Source organism: Rhododendron vialii, chromosome 3a (assembly GCF_030253575.1).
Source record: "Rhododendron vialii isolate Sample 1 chromosome 3a, ASM3025357v1".
Classification (NCBI taxonomy): domain Eukaryota; kingdom Viridiplantae; phylum Streptophyta; class Magnoliopsida; order Ericales; family Ericaceae; genus Rhododendron; species Rhododendron vialii.
In genome coordinates, this window is record NC_080559.1 from 29,316,387 (window position 1) to 29,340,207 (window position 23,821).

The window sequence follows — 23,821 nt, forward strand, 5'->3', positions numbered from 1 at the left end:
TTCGAACTTCGAAGGCCCCATTTCACTAACACTTTTAGGACTTTAAAAAAAAATGTAATTATTTTTCAAAATATTTGGATAAAAGTGAATATTTTTTAATTTTTTGATTTGTCTCGTCGAGATGAATCAATAATCTAAAAATTCAACAAATGCGAATTTTTTCTGAATAAAGACAAAACATGCACTTTTTCTGAAAGTCCTAAAAGTATTAGTGGAACAAGGCCTGAGTTTAATTATTTAGAGGTCCAAAAACATGATTGGGTGCCTAAGGCTGCAAATGAAATGAGAGGCTCGGCTTTATTCGTTAGTAAATAAGCCGCTCGTTTGTATTGATCACTCGGCTGATTTATGAAGGTTCGGCTCATTTATGTTCTTGTCAGCTCGAGTAATTTTAGTAAACGAACAAAACTCGAGCACTGCAAAGCTCGATCGGCTCGGTTTGTTCGCACCTCTCTAACGCGCCACTCCCGAATTCCTAGTCACAACATATTTTAGTGAAATTCTGACAGGTTATGAAACAATTTATTGTGTAATAATTATTAAAACCTGGAGCACCATTCAGTCATGCATTCCCAGTAATACCAACTCCAATAGTTTTCCTAAATTCTTTTTTGCAATCCATCACACTATCAGGGCCGGCCAGGGGTAAGCCCCGCAAGCCGGCTGGCTCGGGCAACCCCCCGGCAAGGGGCAACAAAAAAAAAAAAATTGTATGTATACAAAAAAAAAAAAATAGAAATCCAGCAAAAAATATATTAAGGGGCATCATCCAAAAAAAATTGTACAAATTTTTAAAAGAAAGTAAATATGTATGGTTTTCACATACTTTAAAAAATTATGATACTCAAGAAAATTAGGAGAGTAAAAGAGAGGTTTTTACATACCTGGGGTAAATAACAGATAAAAAGAAATTAGGAGGGCAAATTATTAAGAGAGAAAATTAGGAGGGCTATCAGATAAGAAGAAAAAAAGAAAAGGGACGCTATAGCCAAAACAACGAGAATAAGGGTCATCATTTGGCCCGAAGGCCCACGGCCCGCCCGGCCCATCGGGCTTTTACCCGGTCCGAGCCCGTGAAATGGGCAGGCCAGCCCAGCCCATAGATTGTAATGGGCGGGCTCGGGCCTATAAATTTTTACTCGGCCCGCCCGTAGGCCCAGCCCGTGAGCCCGCCCAGTAGCCCGCCCGTGGTACCCGTCCAAAAGCCCGCCCACGGGCCTGCGCATTAGCCCCAAATCCCACAAAATCCTTTCTTTTTTCCCTTTCCCAAGGAAATTTAAGCCCGCCCGGTGGCCCGCCCGATTTTTGGCCCGCTAGCCCGTCAATTGGGCTAGCCCGCGGGCCGGGCTTGGGCTTCAATTTATAGTAGGTAGCCCGGCCCGCAAAAAGAAAAAGCCCGATCGGCCCGGCCCGTGGGCGGGCTTGGGTAGTACATTGGCGGGCTGGCCCGGCCTAGCCCGGCCCGATGATGACCCTTAAACGAGAAGGGACGGATGATGTAATTCAAGCTAAATGGACAATATAATCTTATTTTTGTCCTTTTTTTTGTTGCTTGTATGTCTTTTTTTTTTTTTTTTATACTTAACACTAGTAGGCAACGAGTCCTGTTATTCGCAATAAAGATTTGCAGACAATCACACAAGGAAAAACTCGTTTGGGCCCATTCTAGGTCTCACAAAAATCTAGAACAATATCCATAAAATTTTTAATATTATTTTATGGGGCTTTGTAAAAAATCAGCTCCAACGGACATCAGTAAGTGTTACTTTTGAATTCATATGGGCGAATTGAGCAGTTTCGCCCCAACGAATCCAAAAGTAATACTTATCGATCGATATCCCTTAGAGCCGATTTTTTTACAGGGTCCCATAAAATAATATTCAAAAAAATTTAGATATTTTTCTAGATTTTTGTGAGACCCGTAATGAGCTCAAACGCATTTTTCCTTGCATGGTTCCCTGCAAATCTTCCTTGCGATTAGAATTTTCGAGTGGGCAACCAAGCGGAAGGTCGGGCTTGGGCAACCCAAATATCGGGGCCGGCACTGCACACTATACATAGACACTAATGGCGGATGGAAAAATTCACTGGAAGAACCGAAGAAGTATCAAATACAAAAGTTAATGGAGATTGAAGGGACTAAAGTGTAAAGAATTTAATTTTGGTCTTCAAACATTACGTATTAAATTAAAATTTCCAAAATGATCAAAACTTGGACCACAATTAAATTAAAAATTTCCAAATGGTGGTGTTGTTTGTCGAATATTGAAGCTTTTTGTAAATCGCTTTTTGGTTTAAAAGACGTACGTTGATGCATTAACAAAAAGTGTTGGGTCGAGACCGATCCCAATCCACACCTCTAAGCACAAGCATAAAATAATCAAACACAAAATGAGAGACAAACACTGAGAAAAAACTCTTTGTATATATTTACACACATATACAAATGAAAAAACTTCTCCGGGAGAGCCATAAACCGGCTCTCCACTCTTCCCTCAGTCCTCACCCTCTCTCCCTCATCCGGTGGCTAGCTCTCCGACGGAGGATCCAGTGGCAGCTCCAGGAATTTGTGATAGGGTGTTCAGAAATTACCTTAACTCTACTAGTTGATATATCAACTAATAATTTATGTACAATATCTCATTTAATTGTATAAATAGTACGGTCAAAAAACATAACCTCTATTCTAAAAAAATTAACTACGAGGCGAAATAAGAACTTTAAACCTAATTTTAAACAAAAAATTAAATTTTTTGTTGAAAGTTGTTGTATTTCGTAGTAGACTGTGTTTCGAAAATGTAGGGGTTAAAATTTTACAGTTGTCCTAGATGAATTTTGAGTTTTTATATTTTGTGCCAACGTTTTACCAGCGTACTAAGCTACTAAAACCCTTTTGAAAAAATTGTAGCGAGTACGTTGGGGTTGACCTTCTCAAAAATCTATTGTTCTTCAGGATGACATGATGAGATTTTATATTGTAGTCTTAAATTCGAAGGAATATTATTCAAGTTAACGGGATTGCAATGTAGTTGAATTTTTTTAAAGCTAGGTCCGTAATTTTATAAGCTAACTAGACACACACAAAAAGAGAGGAAGTTATTGTCATCAGTGCGAAATTAACACATTTAGACTATTGATAATAAAAATGGAGAGAGAACGTAGAGTATAATACTTACACCAATAGATTCTTCTTTTCACTTTCTTTTTATAATTTTTTTTACTGATTATGAGCTTTACTTGAGGTAATATGTTAGGTGTTCAAATATGAATTACCTGGATTGATGGGTTGTCATTGAGTGTTCAATTGGTTTTGGGTTAGGTGTTCAAGACTTTTAGAATTGGGTGTTCATTGATATTTACGTTCGGTGTTCAAAAAAAAGCTAGCCCAAAATTTTTACATATATTCTAAACAAAAAAAATTGTTCGGGTGTTCAGTTGACTATAGATTCATCTACATAGAGCCGCCTCTGGGAGGATCCGAGCATCTCCGACTCCTCTCGAAGGAGGAGCCTCACACAACTCTCCCACTCTCCCTCCAGTCACTAGCACACACTCAAAAAAACAACCGAGTTATGTTCTATCTTCCTAAAAAAAAAACGGGACTAAAAAAGAGAGAAATAAGGTCTTGGGGTCCTAGGGTTGCAAACGAGCCGAGTTTTACCGTGCTCAAGTTTGTTTATTAAGTTTTTAACGAATTCGAGCTCGAGCTCGAGCTCAATGAAAATTTAACGAGTCGAGCTTGAGTAGAGCGGGCCTTGGCTTGATTCGAGCTCGAGCTTGTTTACAAGCCTTAACGGACCAACGAAAAATGTATATATATCATCGCATAGACATAATACAACCAAAAATATTTTAATTGTGAAGGTATATTTCTTTCATTTTTCTATAGTCTGCAAGAAAACAATCTCAATTTTAGAATAAAAATATGTAATATGTTTTTGTAAGGATTCTGCATCAGGGTATCAAAATGCTAATGCTAATTGTAATAATTAACGTAAAAGGTCTACTAAGTCTTGGCTTGCGAGCCAACTCGAGCTGAGCCTCTATTGGCTTGTGTTCAGCTTGATAACGAAACGAGCTTAGAATTTGAGTTCGAACTTGTTTATTTATGTCTCGAGTCGAGCTCGAATGAGTTTTTACCGAACCAAGTCTTGAGCGACTCGCGAGCGGCTCTGTTCGTTTGCAGCCCTATTTGGACCTTACAAACTCTACAAGGGTGGACCCCAACAAAAAGAGCGGAAGAAGAGCAAAAAGACTTGACTATTCCTTGAGAAATTACGACAAAAGACAGAAACTGTTGACGGGGAAAAGACTTACCAAAAAAAAAAAATCTGTTGACGGGGAAAACGAAATACAACCCGCTCACTGAGTCCTCTGATACACAGTAGAAGTACTCTCTTTAAAAAGATTTGCCGGGAGGGTGTTGGAGGTTGCACTTGCGTCTATCATCCAAGAAAAACGACTAGAACAACAATCAGTGGAACACCACCGAAAACTGTCTTGGCAAACCGAACCTTGCTTGCCTTTCTTCTCATACAAAGAAAGAATATATCATAAACATACTGTATATATGGATTCCGAAATTGGTGAAGAACATAGAAACAGGATGCTCCAGTATATATCAATGAGGGACCTTTGATATGCTGCCATGGATTCGGGCCACGAATGTAATACAATCAATTTGGGAGGCTAGGGAAAACCAAAAGCTTCTCCCTGTTCATGCAGTACCACTTCCATGAATATGAAACCATGTCTGAATTCGATGAATGAATGTTATCGGCAAAATTTTTCAGTTGCCTGAAGAGACCCTCCGAATGCCTAAAATATTCATCGACCAATTATTCCAAAAATTCCAACGAACGTAATGGGAAAAGCTGTTCAACCAACTGTGAAACCATGTGCATCACGACCAAATATGTGGTTAGGCTATGGGCCTCACAAGATTAAATGTTTCTTCCAAGCTAGAAATTTTTGGGTGCAAATAAGGTATGGTTGACGTGATATTCGTACAACACATCCGAACCGTCCAAACATGCAATTGACGGTTTGGATTGAAAGGTACCGAACGGATTTAAAAAAAAAAGAAAATAGTGTTTTAATCCGAGCCGTCAGTTGCATTGTTTCGACGGCTTGAATGTGCTGCACGGGTACCCCATGGTACCCGATTTGCAACCGTGCAGCACATGGTACCCGATTTGCAACACAAAAATCTCATATCTAGCTCCCACCACCAGACATGATTGAATTAAATTTTTCAAAAGCCCAGCCCACATGATTGAATTCCGTTCGTTTTGTAATTGACGAAATGAGTGGTCGAAATTTTTGCAGGTATTGGCTGTTTATAAAATAATAATCAAATAATAACATGTTGCATATAGTTGAATGTGTGCATATATGTACGGTCAACAAAAGATTCGTTCAATGGCTTTCATTATTTACTGAATATTGTGATCACTACGAACCTTCATTGATAAGTTATATGAGCCCGTATTCATTGTCACGTTTTCTTTTAGGGAATATATGTTCATGGTCACAACCCCTAGCGGTTGGCCGAGTAGTCTTGACCTAGAACTTAGGTATTTGCTTCATTCTAAGGTTTTATGTTCGATTCTCTTTACAAACAACTCTTGAGACCAACTTACCCCCCACAGTACGCATGTGAAATGGCTCTAGGAAAGACTGTAAGAATTAGTCCGAGGTACGCGCACGTTAACTTAGGACATGCACCTTGCATTACAAAAAAATATATGTATATGTTCATGGTTGTGTAAACCCATATTTACAAGAATAAACGAAAGCAGTGATTCTCGCATTATTATTTTAACCATCTGCACTCTCTTTTTTACTACTATCATTTACACTCGAAGGGAGTGAAGCGGGATAAAAAAGAAAAAAAACAGTAATCCCTGCCCATAAGAGAGTGCTGATGGTGAAGTCATGTATAATAGCCATGGTATTTCCTGATGCAGAAGCCGTAGGAGAAGAGTACCTTAGGCATTTTAAGCTTAGGGTGGCAAAATAGTAATTATACGATTACAGAATTTCACGTTCGGCCCGCCCATGCTCGATCCGAAACAGCCCAACGGTCAATACCCATCGCTTTGACATGGCCTAAGCCGCTTTTCGGGCGTTCGTCGCTGCTAGAACCCCAAATGACCAAATTTGTTGTTTAAGGAAAAATTTGACATTAATTACTTGGGTAAGGAAAATCTGAATATCTTTAGTTTGGTGCATGTGCACATCAAAATGAGTCCCTTGAATGACTCTGTTTGGTTTTGGCGCCCAAAACCAACGTCTCTTTCATAACACGATTTTTAATAAATTTTCTCTCAATTAATTACTCTGTTCTCTCTACTCTACCCATCTTTGCCTATTACCCTATAAACCTTTTCTAATCTTATGTGATAGTTCATGATGGTCACATCGATCTATGATGGACCGTTACATCAAGTATTGCTTCAACCTCATAACTTAATTATGCTATTTATAAGCTTGTTTTTCGTTTAGACCTTCTGGATCAATCTAAAAACTTTACGCAACACGAAATTTTTGCATCCTAAAGATTCTATCATTAAAAGAAGGCGCGTGCTCCACCAAGAGAAGGCGGGAGAATTGCGTTATCAAGGGCCATGGGTGATAGAGACACTGGTTGGATATATGCTAGCTAGGGTACGCCATGATAAAGAGGATAAGGCCAATTTACAGTAAAGGATCCCATGTGCTTGTGTTGGAGTTATTAGATTTGTGGGGTGGGTTCTGCTAAAAGTTAATTTCGACATAGAGAGAGAGAGAGAGAGAGAGAGAGAGAATGGACGGTAGCTAGCAAGAACTAACAAGGACAATAAGTACGAACGCACCGTCCATATCTTATCACAGATCAGATACTACTTCCGGTGCCGCTTTAATTTACAGTAATGCTACACACACATATTTTGTGCACAGATTTTGTGCACATATTTTTTGTGGGACTCACTACGGGTCTCACACAAATAATCCGAGCCGTTCATTAAATGTAAAATATTTTTTCAATGGCCCCCGCAAAAAATCAGCTCAATCCGATACTCATAGATGCTTGATTCAATCATTTAACTTTTCATTCGAATCTCAGGATAATGAAAAGTTAAATGATTGAATCAAAGACTTATAGATATCGGATTGAGCTGATTTTTTGCGGGGGCTCTTGAAAAAACGTTTTACATTTAATGAACGGCTCGGATTATTTGTGTGGGATCCGTAGTGGGCCCCACAAAAAATCTGTGCACAAAATCTGTGTGGGTAGCATTATTGTTTAATGTATCCTTGCTCGGGCTCTCGCTTTTATTTTTTCATTCTCAAATTTTAATAGTTTAAGATATTTTTGAAAGATGTTTTGACGTTTATGCTGTTTCTCATGCCCAAGAGTCAAGCACATTCCTTATATGACTTGACTTGGGTTTGGAGTACGGTGGGGAAAAAGCAAGAAAATCTATCAAAAGATCAGTTACCAATTGAGTATGGATTGTCGGGACCAGCCCTCAAACAAAGCTTACAAAATCGAGAGCCCCAATTTTTCTGCGATCTTAATTATAATTGTCCTAGAAAATAAAAACAGTTCGTCATTAATTAATCTTCTTTTAGGCTCCGTTTGTTTCGATGTAAAATGTTTTGTAATATAAAATATTTTCATGTAAAATATTTTTTCAGAAAACAAACTTCGAACTTTTATTTTTCGATGTTTGGTTGGCAATTGAAAATATTTTCAGAAATCGACAAAATAGTGTAGAGAAAGAAATGAGGAGCTTAAATGGGGGAGAGATATGAGATTATTGGAATTGAACGTCGGTCAGAACCGACGATCGAGAAAAACTGAGTAGTGAGAATTGCAGTGAAAGGTAGCGGGTTCATTTCGGAAAATAACTTATGGAAGATTTAAGGGTAAGTCATTTTTATCCAATTGATGGAAAATGTTTTACATGTAAAATGTTTTTTTCATTTTTTACACAATTAAATACTGGAAAATAGATAAAAAAAATTTATCGAAAAATATTTTGCGTCCAAACAAACGGAGCCTGATCTAGAGCTCCAATTTTTCCGGGATCTTAATTGTAATTGTCCTAAAAAATAAAAACAGTTGGTCATTAATTAATCCTCTTTTAAGGTTCCAATCTCCAAAACTAATGGAGAAAATGTTTTACCAAAGGAAAATACAAAGACTAGTGCTGTCGAGAAGGTACAGTACTGGTCATACTTGATTTTGCGGGTTTAATTAGTACTTTAATTAAAGAGGAGGACAACATTTAAGTGACATCTTTTGAATTAAGTATGAAAAGATTTTTGGAATTCTTTTTTTATATTCTTATTACATTGTCGTAATTTCTTAATTGTTTTTTCCGTTGGAAATTAGGAATTTTTTAAAGTTGATTTGATCTTATTTAATATTTGTTTTGCAAATGTCTGGATGGCTCACATTGTCGTAATTAAAAGAAGCATAGCTCAAAAAGGAGAAATTTTTTTGAAAACCAATAATACAGGTTAATTGAGAAGTTATTAACCATAGCTTTTGTTCCTTTTTAGGCAAAAGGTCATCCCAGTTATACTAATACGAAAACAAAATACAAAAATAAAATAAAATAAAATACAACAAAACAAACAAAAAGAAGAGCAATACTACGTACCTCGAGAAATTACTCCAAAAAGAAAAATTTAAGGTTCAAATTCACATTACAGTAAATCTCAACAGTTGATTTCTCTTTTCAATACATTTTCGGGGTAATTGTTCGGAGTACTTAGAATTATTGAACTTCTATACAGATGTTATTTAATCCTTTACATTCACGGCCCTTTCACATCTCCTTTCATTTCGTCCGCACCCCCCTCTTTGTTCATGTGAATATTGGATCAATAATTTTTTTTTTTTATAATCAAGGAACAGCCCTACAGCCGAACCACAATTGAATCCGACAGCAATATTGGATCAATAATCACTTGGCTTCCACATTTATTACTCGTTATAGCGCAATTTGTCGTTATTGTGCAATTTATTACAGTACTTGTTATTCACCGCAGGTATATGTATGTATATACACAAGTGCCTCTTGTGTTCACTTTGACACTCAGAGCACTTGACATAAATTACATTGCGTGAGCATCCGCATAGACCATTGCATTAATGCTTTGTTTTAATTAAACAATCAGATTCGCCCCTTGTCCATATCAGTTTTGAGTTAACTGTTGACGCTGGGAGAAGGTCTTATGAAGAGCCGTTCCCAGTCCATCCCTGACCGGCATGTGACAACCCACTCTTGCCGACGGGTTGAAGACCGGGACCCATGCCCAATGCAATGATAAATGATATATTGTTTATTATCAGTTTTTAAAAGTTAGAAGGGGCTATATGTGTATATTGACCACAGTTACTAGGACTGCAAACGAGCTGAATTTTAGAGTGCTTAAGCTTGGCTCGTCAAAAATCAGGTTGGCTCAAGCTCGGCTCGAGCTCATGACAAGCTGCAAGACGCGAGCTCGAGCTTGACTAGAGATATATTTACAGAGCTCGAGGTCGGCTCACTTAGGCTTGAAAAATACGTTCGAGTTCAATGCTCAAGGGAAATAAGTTGAAACCCTCAAGTTATACCGTGGTGTTTTTTCCTTCTGAACTAGCGATGTGGGACTAAAGGAAAAGCAAAAGAAGAAGGAAGGGGTTTTATGGCCTTGTCCCACATCGAAAAAATACAAGTTGAAGAGCAACTCAATACCCTACAAAGCTTCGTGATGGATCTCACTTTTCCACGTGTTGCCACTCCTCAGTGCCCTATAGACAACCTTTGGTGTTGGCAGTCAAAGAGAAGTTACAGTGGTCATATATATTCAATATAATATATATATATATATATATCTATACACGCGCGCGCGCACACACATACATAAATATAAAAATAATTGGGCTTGCAAGCTGAGTTTCGACTAGTTTAAGCTCAGCTCGTTTATGAAATGAAAAAATCTCTCTCAGAGAGTCACAAACCGACTCTCCCCTCTCCAACGGAGTATTCGAGCATCTCCGACTCCTCTCGAAGGAGGAGCCTCACACAACTCTCCCACTCTCCCTCCAGTCACTAGCACACACTCACTATTTCTAAAAAAAACAACCGAGTTATGTTCTATCTTCCTAAAAAAGAAGAAGACCGGACTAAAAAAGAGAGAAATAAGGTCTTGGGGCCCTAGGGCAGCAAATGGCCGAGTCGAGCCGAGTTTTACGGTGCTCAACCTTGTTTGTTAAGTTTTTAATGAACCCAAACTCAATGAAAATTTAACGAGTCAAGCTCGAGCCGAGATGACATTACTCAAGCTCGAGCTTGTTCACGAGCCTTAACAGACCAACAAAAAATGTATATATATCCTCGCATAGGCCTAATACAAACAAAAATATTTTAATTGTGAGGGTATATATCTTTCATTTTTTTATACTCTAAAAGAAAATAATCTCAATTTTAGAATAATAATAATATGTAATATTTTTTGTAAGGATTCTGCATCAGGGTATCAAAGATTCAAAATGCTAATGCTAATTGTAATAATTACCGTATAAGGTCTACTAGTCTTGGCTTGCGAGCCAACTCGAGCCAAGCCTTTATTGGCTTGTGTTCGGTTTGATAATGAAACGAGTCTAAAATTTGAGTTTGAACTTGTTTATTTATGTCTCGAGTCGAGCACAATCGAGCTTTTACCGAACCAAGTCTCAAGCTGTTCTCGAGTGGCTCTATTTATTTGCAGTCCTATGGGGCCCTCAGGGTGGACCCCAACAAAAAGAGCGAGGAAGAGCAAAACGACTTGACTATTCCTTGAGAAATTACGACAAAAGACAGAAACTGGTGACGGGGAAATGACTTACCAAAAGAAAAAAACTGTTGACCGGGAAAACGAAATACAACCAACGCACTGGGTCCTCTGATACACAGTAGAAGTACTCTCTTTAAAAAGATTTGCGGCAAGGGTGTTGGAGGTTGCACCTGCGTCTATCACCCAAAAAAATCACTTGAATCGCGATCAGCGGAACACCATCGAAGACTGTCTTGGCGAACCGAACCTTGTTTGCCTTTCCCTCATGGAAAAATCTACAATACACACCCCCTTAAAAGGGTGTACCATATGCATCTATTATATGGTTCATTCATAACATTTTAGTATTTTTCGTAACTTTTGTTCTAGAATTCATAATCTTCTAACAGTACGATTTGTAACATTTTCATTATGATTTATAACATTTGGTGTATCTCGTAACCTTTATACGATTCGTAACTTTTTAGCAATACGATTCGTAACATTTTCTCTGTAATTCATAACATTTTGGATGGTGCATATGATACACACCCAAATAAGAAATGTGTATTATTGTCTTTCCCTTCTCTCATACAAAGAATGAATACATCATAAATATACTGTATATATGGATTCCAAAATTGGTGAAGAACGTAGAAACGGGATGCTCCAATATATATCAATGAGGGACCTTTGATATGCTGCCATGGATTCGGGCCACGAATGTGATACAATCAATTTGGGAGGCTCGAGAAAACCAAAAGCTTCTCCCAGTTCATGCAGTACCACTTCCATGAATATGAAACCATGTCCGAATTCGATGAATGAACATTATCGGTAAGATTTTTTGGTTGCCTGAAGAGACCCTCATATTCATTGACCAATTATTCGGGAAATTCCAACAAACGTAATGGGAAAAGCTGTTCAACCAACTCTGAAACCATGTGCATCACGACCAAATATGTGGTTAGGCTATGGGAAAAAATCTCACATCTGGCTCCCACCACCAGACATGATTGAATTAAAATTTTCTAAAGCCCGGCCCAGATGATTGAATAAAATAATAAGTAATCAAATAACATAAAGTTGAATATGTGCATATATGTAGGGTCAACAAAAGATTCGTTCATTGGCTTCATTATTCATATTGACTGACTATTGTGATCACTACGAACGTTCATTGATAAGCTATATGAGCTCGTATTCATTGTCACGTTTTCTTTTAGGGAATATGTTCATGGTCACAACCCTTAGTGGTTGGCCGAGTAGTCTTGACCTGGGATTTACGTATTTGCTTCATCCTAAGGTCTCAGGTTCGATTCTCCTTACAAACAATTTTTGGGACCAACTCACCCCCCACAGTACACATGTGAAATGGCTGTAGGAGGGGCTGTAAGAATTAGTCCGAGGTGCGTGCAAATTGACTTAGGGCACTCTGCATTACAAAAAAAAATATTTATATGTTCATGGTTGTGCAAACCCATATTTACAAGAATAAACGAGAGCAGTTATTCTTGCATTATCATTTTAACCATCTGCACTCTCTCTTTTTTTACTACGATTTACACCCGAAGGGAGTGAAGGGGGATAAAAAAGAAAAAAAAAACAGTACCCTAGGCATAAGAGCCATGTTATTTCCGGATGCCCGTAAGAGATCAGTGCCGATGGTAAAGTCATGCATAAGAGCCATGTTATTTCCTGATGTAGAAGTCATGGGAGAAGAGTACCCTAGGCATTTCAAGCCAACGGTAGCAAAACAGTAATTATGCAATTACGGAATTTCACGTTGTGCCCGCCTATGTTTGATCCGGAATAGTCCAACGGTTAAGACCCATTGCTTTGTCATGACCTAAGTCGCTTTTTGGGCATTCGTCGCTATTTGGGCCCCTGAATGACCAAGGTTGCCGTTTAATAAAAGATTTGACTTGTTAATTACTTGGCCAAAGAAAATCCGAATATCTATACTTGGGTGTGCAGCACATCAAAATGAGTCCCTCAAACGACTCCGTTTGGTTTTGTTGCCCAAAACCATCATCTCTCTCATAACACGATTTTCAATACATTTTCTCTTTCGTTTATTACCCCGACCTCTCTATCCATCTTTGTATATTACCCCAGAAACCTTTCCCAAACAAAATCCGACCCGAGAGAAGACGGGAGAATTGCATTATCAAGATTCAAGGGCAATGGGTGATAGAGACACTGGTTGGATATATGCCAGCTAGGGTACGCCATGATAAAGAGGATAATGCCAATTTCCATTAAAGGCTCCCATGTGCTTGCTGGAGTTAGATTTGTGTGGTGGGTTCTGCTAAAAGTTAATTTCGACATAGACAGAGAGAGAGAGAGAGAGAGAGCTAGAGAGAGAGAGAGAATGGACGGTGGCTAGCAAAGAACTAATAACAAGGGCAATAAGTACGAACACACCGTCCATATCTTATCACAGATCAGATACTACTTCAAGCTAGCTTCCAGATACTTCTATTCCCACTTGCGCCATCAGAATTAAATTTCACCATCTCACCCTCATACTTCTATCTCGTTCGGTCGCATAATCTTCCGGTAGGATCTTTCTTCGATATTGCTTTTAATTAACCCTTGCTCGCGCTCTTGCTCTTGTTTTTTCGCTCTCACAAAATTTAGTGGTTTAAGATATCTTTGAATGATGTTTTGGCGCTCGCTCTGTTTTTCATGCTCAAGAGTCAAGCACGTTCGTTATGTGACTTCGATTAGGATTACGGTGGGAAAAATGCAAGAAAATCTATCACAAGATCACGTACCAAATGTGTAGGGATTGTCGGGACCAGCCCTCAAACAAAGCTGAGGTTACAAGCTAGGTACAGAGCCCTCCAATTTAAGTGAGATCTTTCAAGTCAAGAAACAATGATTAGTTTTGTTAGACTAAATCTCACATCGCTTATCTAAGTCACCAAAATTTGGTTAATATATTCTAGAAGTTACACTATCTATAGCCAATTTATTTTAGGTTGGGAACCTTCAAAAAATTTAACAAGTTAATTGGAGTTTTTTATATTCTTATATTCTCGTAATTGCCCAAAAAGGAGAAAATAACACAGACTAATTGACAGGTTAATTGAGAAGTTATTAACCATAGTTTTTTTTTTTTAGCAAAAAAATCATCTCAGTTAATACTAATACGAAAATAAAGTACTACAAAACAAACAAAAAGAAGAGCAATGCTACGTACCCCGACAAATTACTCCGAAAATGCACCGAAAAGAGAAATTAATGGTTCAAATTTACATCACAAAGAATCTCAACTGTTAATTTCTCTTTTCGATTCATTTTCGTCTTTAAGCCAATAAGCCAATTTTTTCCTTTTTATTAAAAAAAATTGGATTTCGATCGTAATTTTTTATTTTTAGATTCCTCTCGTCATGACAAAACAATAATTCTCAAAAAATCGACAAAAAACTAACAAATGCGAAAAAATTGAATAAGAACAAAAAAAAAAAAAAAAGGCTTATTTAGCCGAATAAGACCTCAGTACATTTGATCCAACGACATAAAAGGCATGGGATAAGTATTCTCTGTTTATCCATTCCCTGGACAAACAATTTACACCATAGGGTAGGGATGAAATTTAAATCGAAAAACCGAACCGATCGATTGAACTGAACATTTTTTGGCAATTTCGGTTGGTTTGATAGGTGAGTTGGTTTGGTTCGGTTTTAATCCCAACTCTTCAATTAGTTGTTCCAAAACACATCTTGCTCCACGTGCCCTCACCACGGAAAGTAGAAAACCCTGAACTTTCCTAGACCCATTCATCTTTTGTTCTCTCTTTTTTTTTTGTTAAATCTCTCTCTCTCTCTCTCTCTCTCTCTCTCTCTCTCTCTCTCTCTCTCTCTCTCTCTCTCTCTCTCTCTCTCTCTCTCTCTCTCATGGTGGTGATCTGTGTTCATAAACCCTGAACACATCATGCTTCACGTGTCCTCACCGCAGAAAGTAGAAAACCCTAGATAATTAACATGTTGTGGTAGTAATTAATATTTTGTATAGTTTGATGATTAGAAAAGACAAATATATATGTTTTATAAATTTAAATTAGTTACACGTACACAAATTCGCATTGCAGGGGCCGGGTTTGCTAGTATTATTATTTTGTTGGAGATATGATAGGGCCCTCGGGTTATTAATATCAAAGATCTTGTTTGTTTGGTAACCATTAATTTATTGGCCACATGCTGTGGTGGCTATATACTATGTCACACGCATATCACACTTGGTCACTTGGTGAGCGGAAAAGATGCTAACAAGGATGTAATATATATTTGGGGGGTTCCTGACAACATGCATATTGTCCCCCATTCGAGTCGTTTGTGTTCGGCAAGGGACGACTCAGATTTCATCTCAGTCGAATATAGATCTCAGTCGTCTACCAAGATAAAATATGAGCTGTTCGTTGCTAAGCACGGATGGCTCGGATACACGCATATTGTCCCTTGCGGACAACAAGACATCATTTCCGATTACAGTGATGCTATATATCATAAATTGTATGAAAATTTAACAAGCTTTTCTGATTACTGCATCTGTTAAAAATAATCAAGGGCGGCTCCAGGATTATAGTTCATTGGTGACAAAAATATAAAGGAGATTTTTGTATCTCACAAATTTTAAGTGAGCTTTTATTATTTTAGCTACGTATGAACAATTCAGTACCGACAATATTAAAGGAAAATGAAATTACATGTAAAAAATACAAAAAATTTAGAGCATTTTTTAGACCCAGAGGGTTCCCTTGAGCCCCTTCATTCCTTAGTGCGACCGCCCCAGGACCTTGGAGTCAATTAACGTGCGCGCAAAATGATTCATACATCCGATTATCAAAAAATACGTAACTATAGAGACGTTGAAAACATCAAATCCATTTTTCTTTAGTACGAAAAAAGTAACAGACGCTTGACAGGAAAACGGATTCTCTCATAATCCCAGCAAATATCAGACTAAATTAGAATTTGATACTAATTATTTTTTATTTTATAAATCATTTTATTATTAAAAAAAAAGCATTAAACCTCGTATAGCAAGTTTAGTGCTGATCAGTGCTGAGGGTCTAACTCGTATACTAGGTTGGATCATCTGCAGATACACCTATGGGCCGGTCCAGCATCGTGAATGGGCTAGTTATTGTGGCACCTAAAGGACCCTCAACTGTTGGTCTCCTTGTTCGGCCCAATACATTTCCGGGCTCGATTAACAGCAGGGTCAATTTTGTCCCCTCAGAGCAACTCCAACCATGCTCTATAATGTTCTAAATTTCTATATTGAAGGGTAAGTATGTAAGTTATCCTCTCTTTTCTTCAATTTTTTTGTATTCTATGCGAGAATCTTGGAGGGATTCATTGTCGTTTTTAGAGAATTGGTCTTCAATTTTTTTTTGTCTCCATTTTTTTTTGGTAATACAGGGTGTCCCGAGTTAGCTCCCGCACACTTCGAACTAATTTCTATAACCATTTCCACAGCAATTTCATACGCTTACGCGTGAAGTGAGGTGGCCCTAAAAATTATTGGCAAAAAGAATCGAACCTAAAACTTTAGTATGGAGCAAATACCGAAGTTTCAGATCAAGACTTCTTGGCCAACCCGTGGGGTTTGGTCTCTAAATTTGTTTTTAGGTCTCAAAACTAAAGACATCCAATTTTATTTTGGGGACCAAAATTTCTAAAAAGGATTAAGTATCAAAAGAAAAAAAAAAAGAGAAAGCAAAATACAAAATCTCTCTTTAGAGATTTGGAGTAAAGCTTGATTGGAGTTGCTCCTACGAACAAACCGTGAATTGGGGGTGCTAAGAGGACAATATGGGTATTGGGTCAATTCGAACTATTCATACTCGACAATGGACGGTTCAGATTACATTTTGACCGAATAAATTTCGGCCGTTCATTACCGTTCGACGAAAATGCAATCTGAATCATCCATTACGAAGCATGGATTACTCGAATTGACCCAAAACACATGGGACAGCACGCACACCAGGGTTCGGGTCGGCTTGGCAGCATCTCCCAATTCCTTAGAAACCTCACCTGAAAATGAAGTCACTAGTTCCGCCCGGGCACTGAATTCGGAGACCAATCTAGCAAGTTTGGTGGTTCCCACTTCCCAGGCCTCGTCTTATAGAAATTGTTTTTTAATAAGTTCAAACAAATCCTACCTGTAAATCTACCTTCTTGTTAATTGGAGTCAATCGGAGCCAATGATCAGTCGGTTGAAGGAAGATCCGTCCCCGTTTGCAACGTTTCGGATCGGTTGAAGCAACTCCAACTCGATTGAAACGAAAATGCAGAGCAAGGGATCGAGCAGTCGGCTCTCCGGTACTACGTACACATCTCGCATTTCAACTCTCATGCTCTCCATGCTCGCCACCATCGCCTCCTTCTACGTCGCCGGCCGGTGAGTTTTTCTCTTCGTATCGTCTTTCTTGGAGTATTTGACCACATTATGTAATTTCTGCTGCTTGAAATCTTCTTCTTTCTTTCTTTCTTTTTTTTATTTATTTATAAGTATTAGTTGAATTTAGTAATTTAGCTTAGTTTTGCCATGTTAATTTGTCGCAATTTGTGTACATAAGCTCTTGGGCACCCTCCCAGTGAGCCGGTTTTCTAGGGGGGCGACCTATAGGCTGGATGAAAATACTTAAAAGTATTGAGGACTGATAGGTGAGTGGAGCTGCCAAAAAAGAGAAAGGGCTACCATCGGGTTAGAATCGATAGAGTGGGCCGCCGTGGTCGTTGGTTGCGGAGCGTGGTGGTATGTTACAATCATAATGTCCCAAATCGCCCAAGTATGGACTTGGCCTTGTGTACATAAGCTCTTGGGCACGCTCCTCTTATAAGCCGATTTTCAAGGGTGAGTTTTACCCGTCAGTTTGTAACATCTTACGCGCACCTCGATTAATATTGGGGCCCAATTCCAACACCCACTTGCGGGGAGCCCAATTAAAAATGGAGCAAAGCTCCGTATGGACTGGTCCTAAAGAAGTTGATAGTACCTTAGAGGCTTCAAATCTAAGACCTTGGGAGAGAGCAAACTCTAAGTCCCAAGACCACTAAGCCAACCTTGGGAGTTGATTGACCTATTCTACTTGCATAACTTCGTCTTATTGTCGTAAATGTGCTTAAAAGGTGTATCTATCTCCAAAGATTGGTATCTTGGTTATTGCCGAAGTGCACATACATATTTGACTAGAATCTAGAAATCCGAACATTGCACCTCTCCTTTTTTTGTCTTCATTTTAGCGCTTCCACCAAGAGCATGAAAATTAAAGAAACTTGGATACTTGTTCTGTGCAATATAAAGGGTCTTTTATGGAGGCATCTTTCAGTGTCTTTGTGAACGGGATTGAGATGTGAGTAACACCTATGAGGAAAAGGAAAGAAAGAGAAAAAAAGAAAGAAAGGAATTTGGGTGAACAAACTCATTTATCAACATTCATAGCTAGCTTTTTAGCTCATGCAACAAGCACATCTATAATTGGCTCATCACCATTGTGGGGGTTTGTGTTCGGAAGAGAGGTCCTCGTCGAGCCCTCTGGTTAACCTCTTGCTCCACCTTGCTCCGTCCACCTTAGCTTGCACAGATAGCTCATTGTTAGTGCCAAACCGGTCGGAGGCCAACCGGAAAGGCACTCCGACCGTCTAGTAAGTATGTGCTCAAGAGAGATAAAGTACAGGACTAGGTTTTGGGAGCCAACAGCCAAGTAGAACGTACCTTTCTAGGGTTTATCCCTGTTCCTTATACATACTCTTGTGACTTGCTCTCCAAGTTGGGGTGTGCCTAGCATGCACAGTAACCGCATTTGGGTGACGTCACGTATGAGATAAGGTTGTGAGTTGTAACCATTCACGTGCGTGAGCTGTCATCACATTGGCTCGTGCTGTAACTGTTTGGACGACGTTAGTCAGGACGTATTGAGTAAGGCGGTTAAGTGCACACGGACGAGCTGGCACCAATGAGTTGTCCGAAGCATGGTGTCCGAGCCAACGAGGCACGGATGCACCTGTTATTCAATGATCAAGATATGCTCTGTCCGAGTGTAGTGGTGCCTGAGCACCGAACTACGGGACTTGGAAAATTGTCCAGTTGAACCGGGTGAATGATGGGTTAGGACCGTTAGGTTCAAACCCTTTGCTGAACGAACCATCTGGTTCGAACTGTATTATTCAGCCCGGTACAACCACATTTTTCCTCGTAATATCAGATTTACTAACTATATCTTTCTGGCTTTTCTTTTGTTTTTTTGGCAATAGTTTGTGGCAGGACGCAGAGAACCGGGTCTATATAATCAAAGAGCTTGATAGGATAACTGGACAGGTAATGAAACAGTGATTGTTCATGAGTTTTTTCAGTGTTGATGATGTAGAAAAGATTATGTCACAATGTACAGGAAAAGCATGCCTTTCGGGTCAAGGCATGAGGTATGATATGTCATAGCTAAGCTTATGAGTGTTCAGACAAATTGCACTACATCTTACCTTTTTAGCGAAAGGTACATGTGAAGTGTCACATAATCAAACTGCTATGCATTGAGATTTTCAGTAGTATTTATTATAGCACTAGTGATGATTGTCAAGTTATCGTCGATAACCAAATCGAGCCTTAAGTCCCAATCAATTGGGGTCGGCTACATGAATCCGTTTTTTCCATTTAGCTCTGTCAAGTTATCGTCAATGTGAGGTTCAAAATGGGTTATATTGATGTTGTTTGTGAAGTGGACTATTCTGCACCAATAAGGGTTTTACAACAGTGCCTTTGTGCCTGCTCACATTGAAGCTGATAACTTTTGTTTCCACACGCGTGCACACACTTGCATGGAACACGTAAAGCTTTCTTTGGATTAGTTTAATTTTAACACTTCCTTTTGTAGGGGCAATCTGCAGTATCCGTGGATGATACATTGAAAATAATAGCCTGCAGGTAAGGTAGTTGTGATTATCATTCAGTAAGACCCAGAGAGCAGCCTTTGCTTTACTTGCATTATTTCTCTTTTCAAAACCAGTTTGTAAAAAGGATCTTATGCTTGTCAGGGAACAACAGAAGAAATTATCAGCTCTTGAGATGGAACTGGCTGCTGCCAGACCAGAGGGTTTCAAGTCGAACCACTTGGCTGTGACTAATCAGCCACCTAAGAAAAGGCCTCTAGTGGTCATAGGAGTACTCACAGGGTTTAGCCGCAAGACCAATAGAGATGCGATCCGTAAAGCATGGATGGGAACTGGTAGGGTACCATTCTCCTATGTCACTTGATAGTTGATATTATATCCTCCTCTATCATGGACAAGTTTTTTTTTTCCATCTGTCCTACACACGATGGCATTCTTTTCTGTATAAAGGGTGAAGTATTAAAATGAAGAGAAACGTTGGTAAAAGAAGCTGCAGATTTACGACTCTGGGTGACTACTGAATATCCAGGGGTTATAGGCTGATGATAGGAATATGCATTTGATGACAGTTTGCATTCAATGAAGAAATCTACATGTTACCATTTTTGTTTTGCACCATTTGCATTACCACTTCTGTGCTTCAACATATGGGAAGAGAAACTAGTGAATGCAAAGATTGATTTCCATGAGGCAAAGATTGATTATGAGATATATTTCTGTTATAGGACTAGAGTATGCAGTTTTTACAAGCATAAAACTAGTTACAGAAAAGCACTTGCTAATCATTTGATTATGTACTTCAAAAAAAGTGAGTGAAGGAGATGGAAGTTAAAAGAAGGTGAAATGAGGCGTCAGTGCTTTTGGATATACTAAAGATGTTCCACGACATGGTAAATGGAGGGAAATTCATCTAACTGGATACAGACAGTGTTCAGACAACGGGTTATGCCCTTCATTCTTGTCAAGTCTAATTTTCTTCTTTTCAAGTCTCTTTTCGTTTATCTTCTGAAATCCTCCTTCACTTACCAAAATCTTGGTGTTTATAATCGAGGGAACTCAATCATGGGCGTAAAGGGCCTCATCTGCTTTAAACTGGTGGTTTGTTCCTTAGTTTTCTTTCAATTATGGTGCTGTTCAAGTTTGACTCGGCAAAAATCATGATTAAAGCAAACCTACCCTGTATGATGTCTTCCGTAATACTAACCAATTGTGGATGAGATTTTCAGTAGGATTTGTCATGCCTCTATGATTTGGTAGCCCTGGCCACACTTTCTGTTGTATGTTCTCATAAAGAATTCTCTGTACTGAAGAAATTTAGCGGTTTGAGGTTTTTTTTAACAAAACTGTTTGGCTTATTGAAGTATAAATTTAGCATGTTTATCATCTTCCTAAGTACCAAACCGTGCTCCTTATCTTTCAGGTTCGGCATTGCAAAAGATGGAAGATCGAAAGGGCATCATTGTTCGATTCGTCATTGGAAGAAGGTTGCTTTTATCATATTCTTTTTTTCTCATGCCTATATTATATGGTAGCTAACTGGAGCTCAATATGATGGTGGAGTATTAACATGCAGCTCTAATCGTGGGGACAGTCTGGAAAGGGCCATTGACAGTGAAAATAAGCAGACCAATGACTTCAGTATTCTTGTATGTTGAAGAGCTCTTTGAATGCATTTACCATGCTTTATCTTTACTCTGAGTTGCATTTCTAGTGGTTCTTACTTTTGTCATGCCTTAGCAGATATAATTGTCTCTTGCATGTGCAATTTCCTGTCAACATATGCTAATTATTAGCATTTGTTATCTTTTATTTTTACCCTTTTATAGGAGAACCATATAGAGGCGCTTGAGGAGCTTCCAAAGAAGACAAAGAATTTCTTTGCTCAAGCCTCAGAGAAATGGGATGCTGAGTTCTTTGCCAAAGTCAACGACGATGTTTATGTAAATATTGGTTGGTAATCAAGAATTTCTTAATGCTAATTGTTTTTCCAATATTTAAAATCTAGTGTAGAACCCTAAAGAACTTTGCAAAGTGGCTACAACTCAAACCTCTGTCCTTAACCTGATATGCCTCTACTAGAACAATTACCTCAGCAATTCAATTAAGTAAAAACCCAGCTAAGCTCTATCCAACATGTCAGTCTTCTACTTGAACGATGGCATGACCTGGTCACATGAAAAATGCTATGGCCAAATGAATGAGCTTACCTTCGTGGATTGTGATGCTTAAAATATTTTTTCTGCGCAGATGCCCTGGGAAGTACACTTGCAGCTCATTTGGACAAGCCTCGCACATACATTGGGTGTATGAAATCAGGAGAAGTTTTCTCTGAACAGTGAGTGGCTTACAAGTTTAGCTCAGTGACAATGGTTATAAACAATTGTCCTTAGCTTTTTGGGCATTTTGTCCTTATTCACAAAAATTTGGCGTTTATTAGTTTTGCGGCAAACTTTTGTGGATTATTGATTCATCTCGATGAGAGGAATCGGAAAAGTAAACTTTTTATAGCTTTTTGGGCTTTATCTTGGATTTTTCCAAAAGTATTTGGATGAAAGTCATAATATTTTACTTTTCCGATTTGTGTCGACGAGATGAACCAATAATCCACAAAAGTTTGACACAAGACTAACAAACGCGATTTTTTTTTTTGAATAAAGACAAAACTCAAAAAGCCCAAAATGCTCCCAAAAAAGCTAAGGAGAACAAGCATCAGTGTAGAATATGAATATGAAATCTTATCTTTACTTACGAATTTGCCTTTCTGGAATTTGGTAGGAGCCACAAGTGGTATGAACCAGATTGGTGGAAATTTGGGAATAAAAAATCGTAAGTTGTACTGGATCTGATTATGTCTTGTTAGTCATGTGAAGATGAAGTTCACAATTCATTATTTTCCACACCCAGTTTCTTAGTTCTGTCTCAATGCAAGGAAACCAGTTTTGCGATTTTTATCCTGACTGGAATTCTATTTGCTTGTCATTGACCTTTTTCTTCTCCAGCTGATAAATGGAATTCCCTATGTGAATTACATTTGAAAAGCAGTATATGATCCTTCATTTTGCAGTTTCCTGTTCTGTTATGTTACTCTAACATCCGACTCATTAAACACAGATGCTGCTGATATGCTTGGTCTTACTCTTGCACCATGGTTTTCACTTTTCCCTATATTAACGATTGGCTTCTCATATGCAACAGGTACTTCCGTCATGCTTCAGGCGAGATGTTTGTCATTTCCCAAGCATTGGCTAAGTTTGTTTCAATAAACAGGTCAGTTCCTTTGTTGCTTACTGCTTCAGGCCCGCCGTTTTATCATCCACTACATGTGGAACAGTTACAGATCTCTGCACTATTGAATTCGCAGATCTATTCTTCGTACTTATGCCCATGACGATGTTAGTGTTGGTTCCTGGTTTATTGGGCTTGATGTTAAACATGTTGATGAGAAAACTTTTTGCTGCTCATCCTCATCTTGGTCATCAGGTCTCTCTCTCTCTCTCTCTCTCTCTCTCTCTCTCTCTCTCTCTCTCTGAGTTTTTATGATCAATTTTTTCTCTTCGAATGGTTGAGAAAACTGCTTTGAGCTGAATGGACATGCTATTTTTGTGTTTCAGGAGCTGTCTGCGCAGGTGTATGATCACGCCAAAAATCATGAGAAGAATAACTCGAACAACAAATTCCAGACATATGTGAAGGATGCTAGCTATAACATGATTCTTTTGAGCAGACATAAGCATAAGCCGTATCAACAATTGATTTTTAACTAGGATGCCTGTCAAATGGAGAGAAAATGAAGCAAATAATCTAATAGAGTTGACTACACATCTTGTCATCACATGTAAATGTTGTTGTTGACCACAAATATGTTTTATAATTGCCCATTTGTTTGTTGGAATCTTTTACAGCTAATGTTTACCAGAGAGCATCTGGAAAAAAAGATTGTCTCATGTGGGAGTATCCGAGGGAATTGATTCTTTTACTTTGTATGCGCTGAATAGCCTAAAAAGTTTGAAACGCCATTTGCTTCAGCTTGATGACAGCAATTATGTGTAGGTTTGGATTAAAAAGGTAGGTGATTTTTTTTTTTTGTCTTTATTCAATTTTTTTTGCATTTGTTTGTTTTG

At 38.5% G+C, this 23,821-nt stretch overlaps 1 protein-coding gene across 2 annotated transcripts; it reads left to right on the forward strand.

Annotated features, from left to right (window-relative positions):
* The first annotated feature begins 16,776 nt into the window (after nt 1-16,776).
* LOC131319714 (hydroxyproline O-galactosyltransferase HPGT1) lies at nt 16,777-23,644 on the forward strand. Of its 2 annotated transcripts, XM_058350103.1 has the most exons (12): nt 16,777-17,211; nt 19,068-19,131; nt 19,685-19,734; nt 19,845-20,035; nt 21,121-21,184; nt 21,274-21,346; nt 21,527-21,650; nt 21,948-22,035; nt 22,476-22,526; nt 22,896-22,967; nt 23,062-23,180; nt 23,312-23,644. In XM_058350103.1, exons 1-12 carry the CDS (start codon nt 17,099-17,101, stop codon nt 23,332-23,334), a joined length of 1,032 nt encoding a protein of 343 aa, XP_058206086.1. In that variant the 5' UTR covers nt 16,777-17,098; the 3' UTR covers nt 23,335-23,644. The 2 variants fall into 2 exon arrangements, with proteins under 2 accessions (XP_058206086.1, XP_058206087.1); XM_058350104.1 differs by lacking the exon at nt 22,476-22,526 and having other exon boundaries at nt 16,856-17,211.
* The last annotated feature ends 177 nt before the right edge of the window (nt 23,645-23,821 follow it).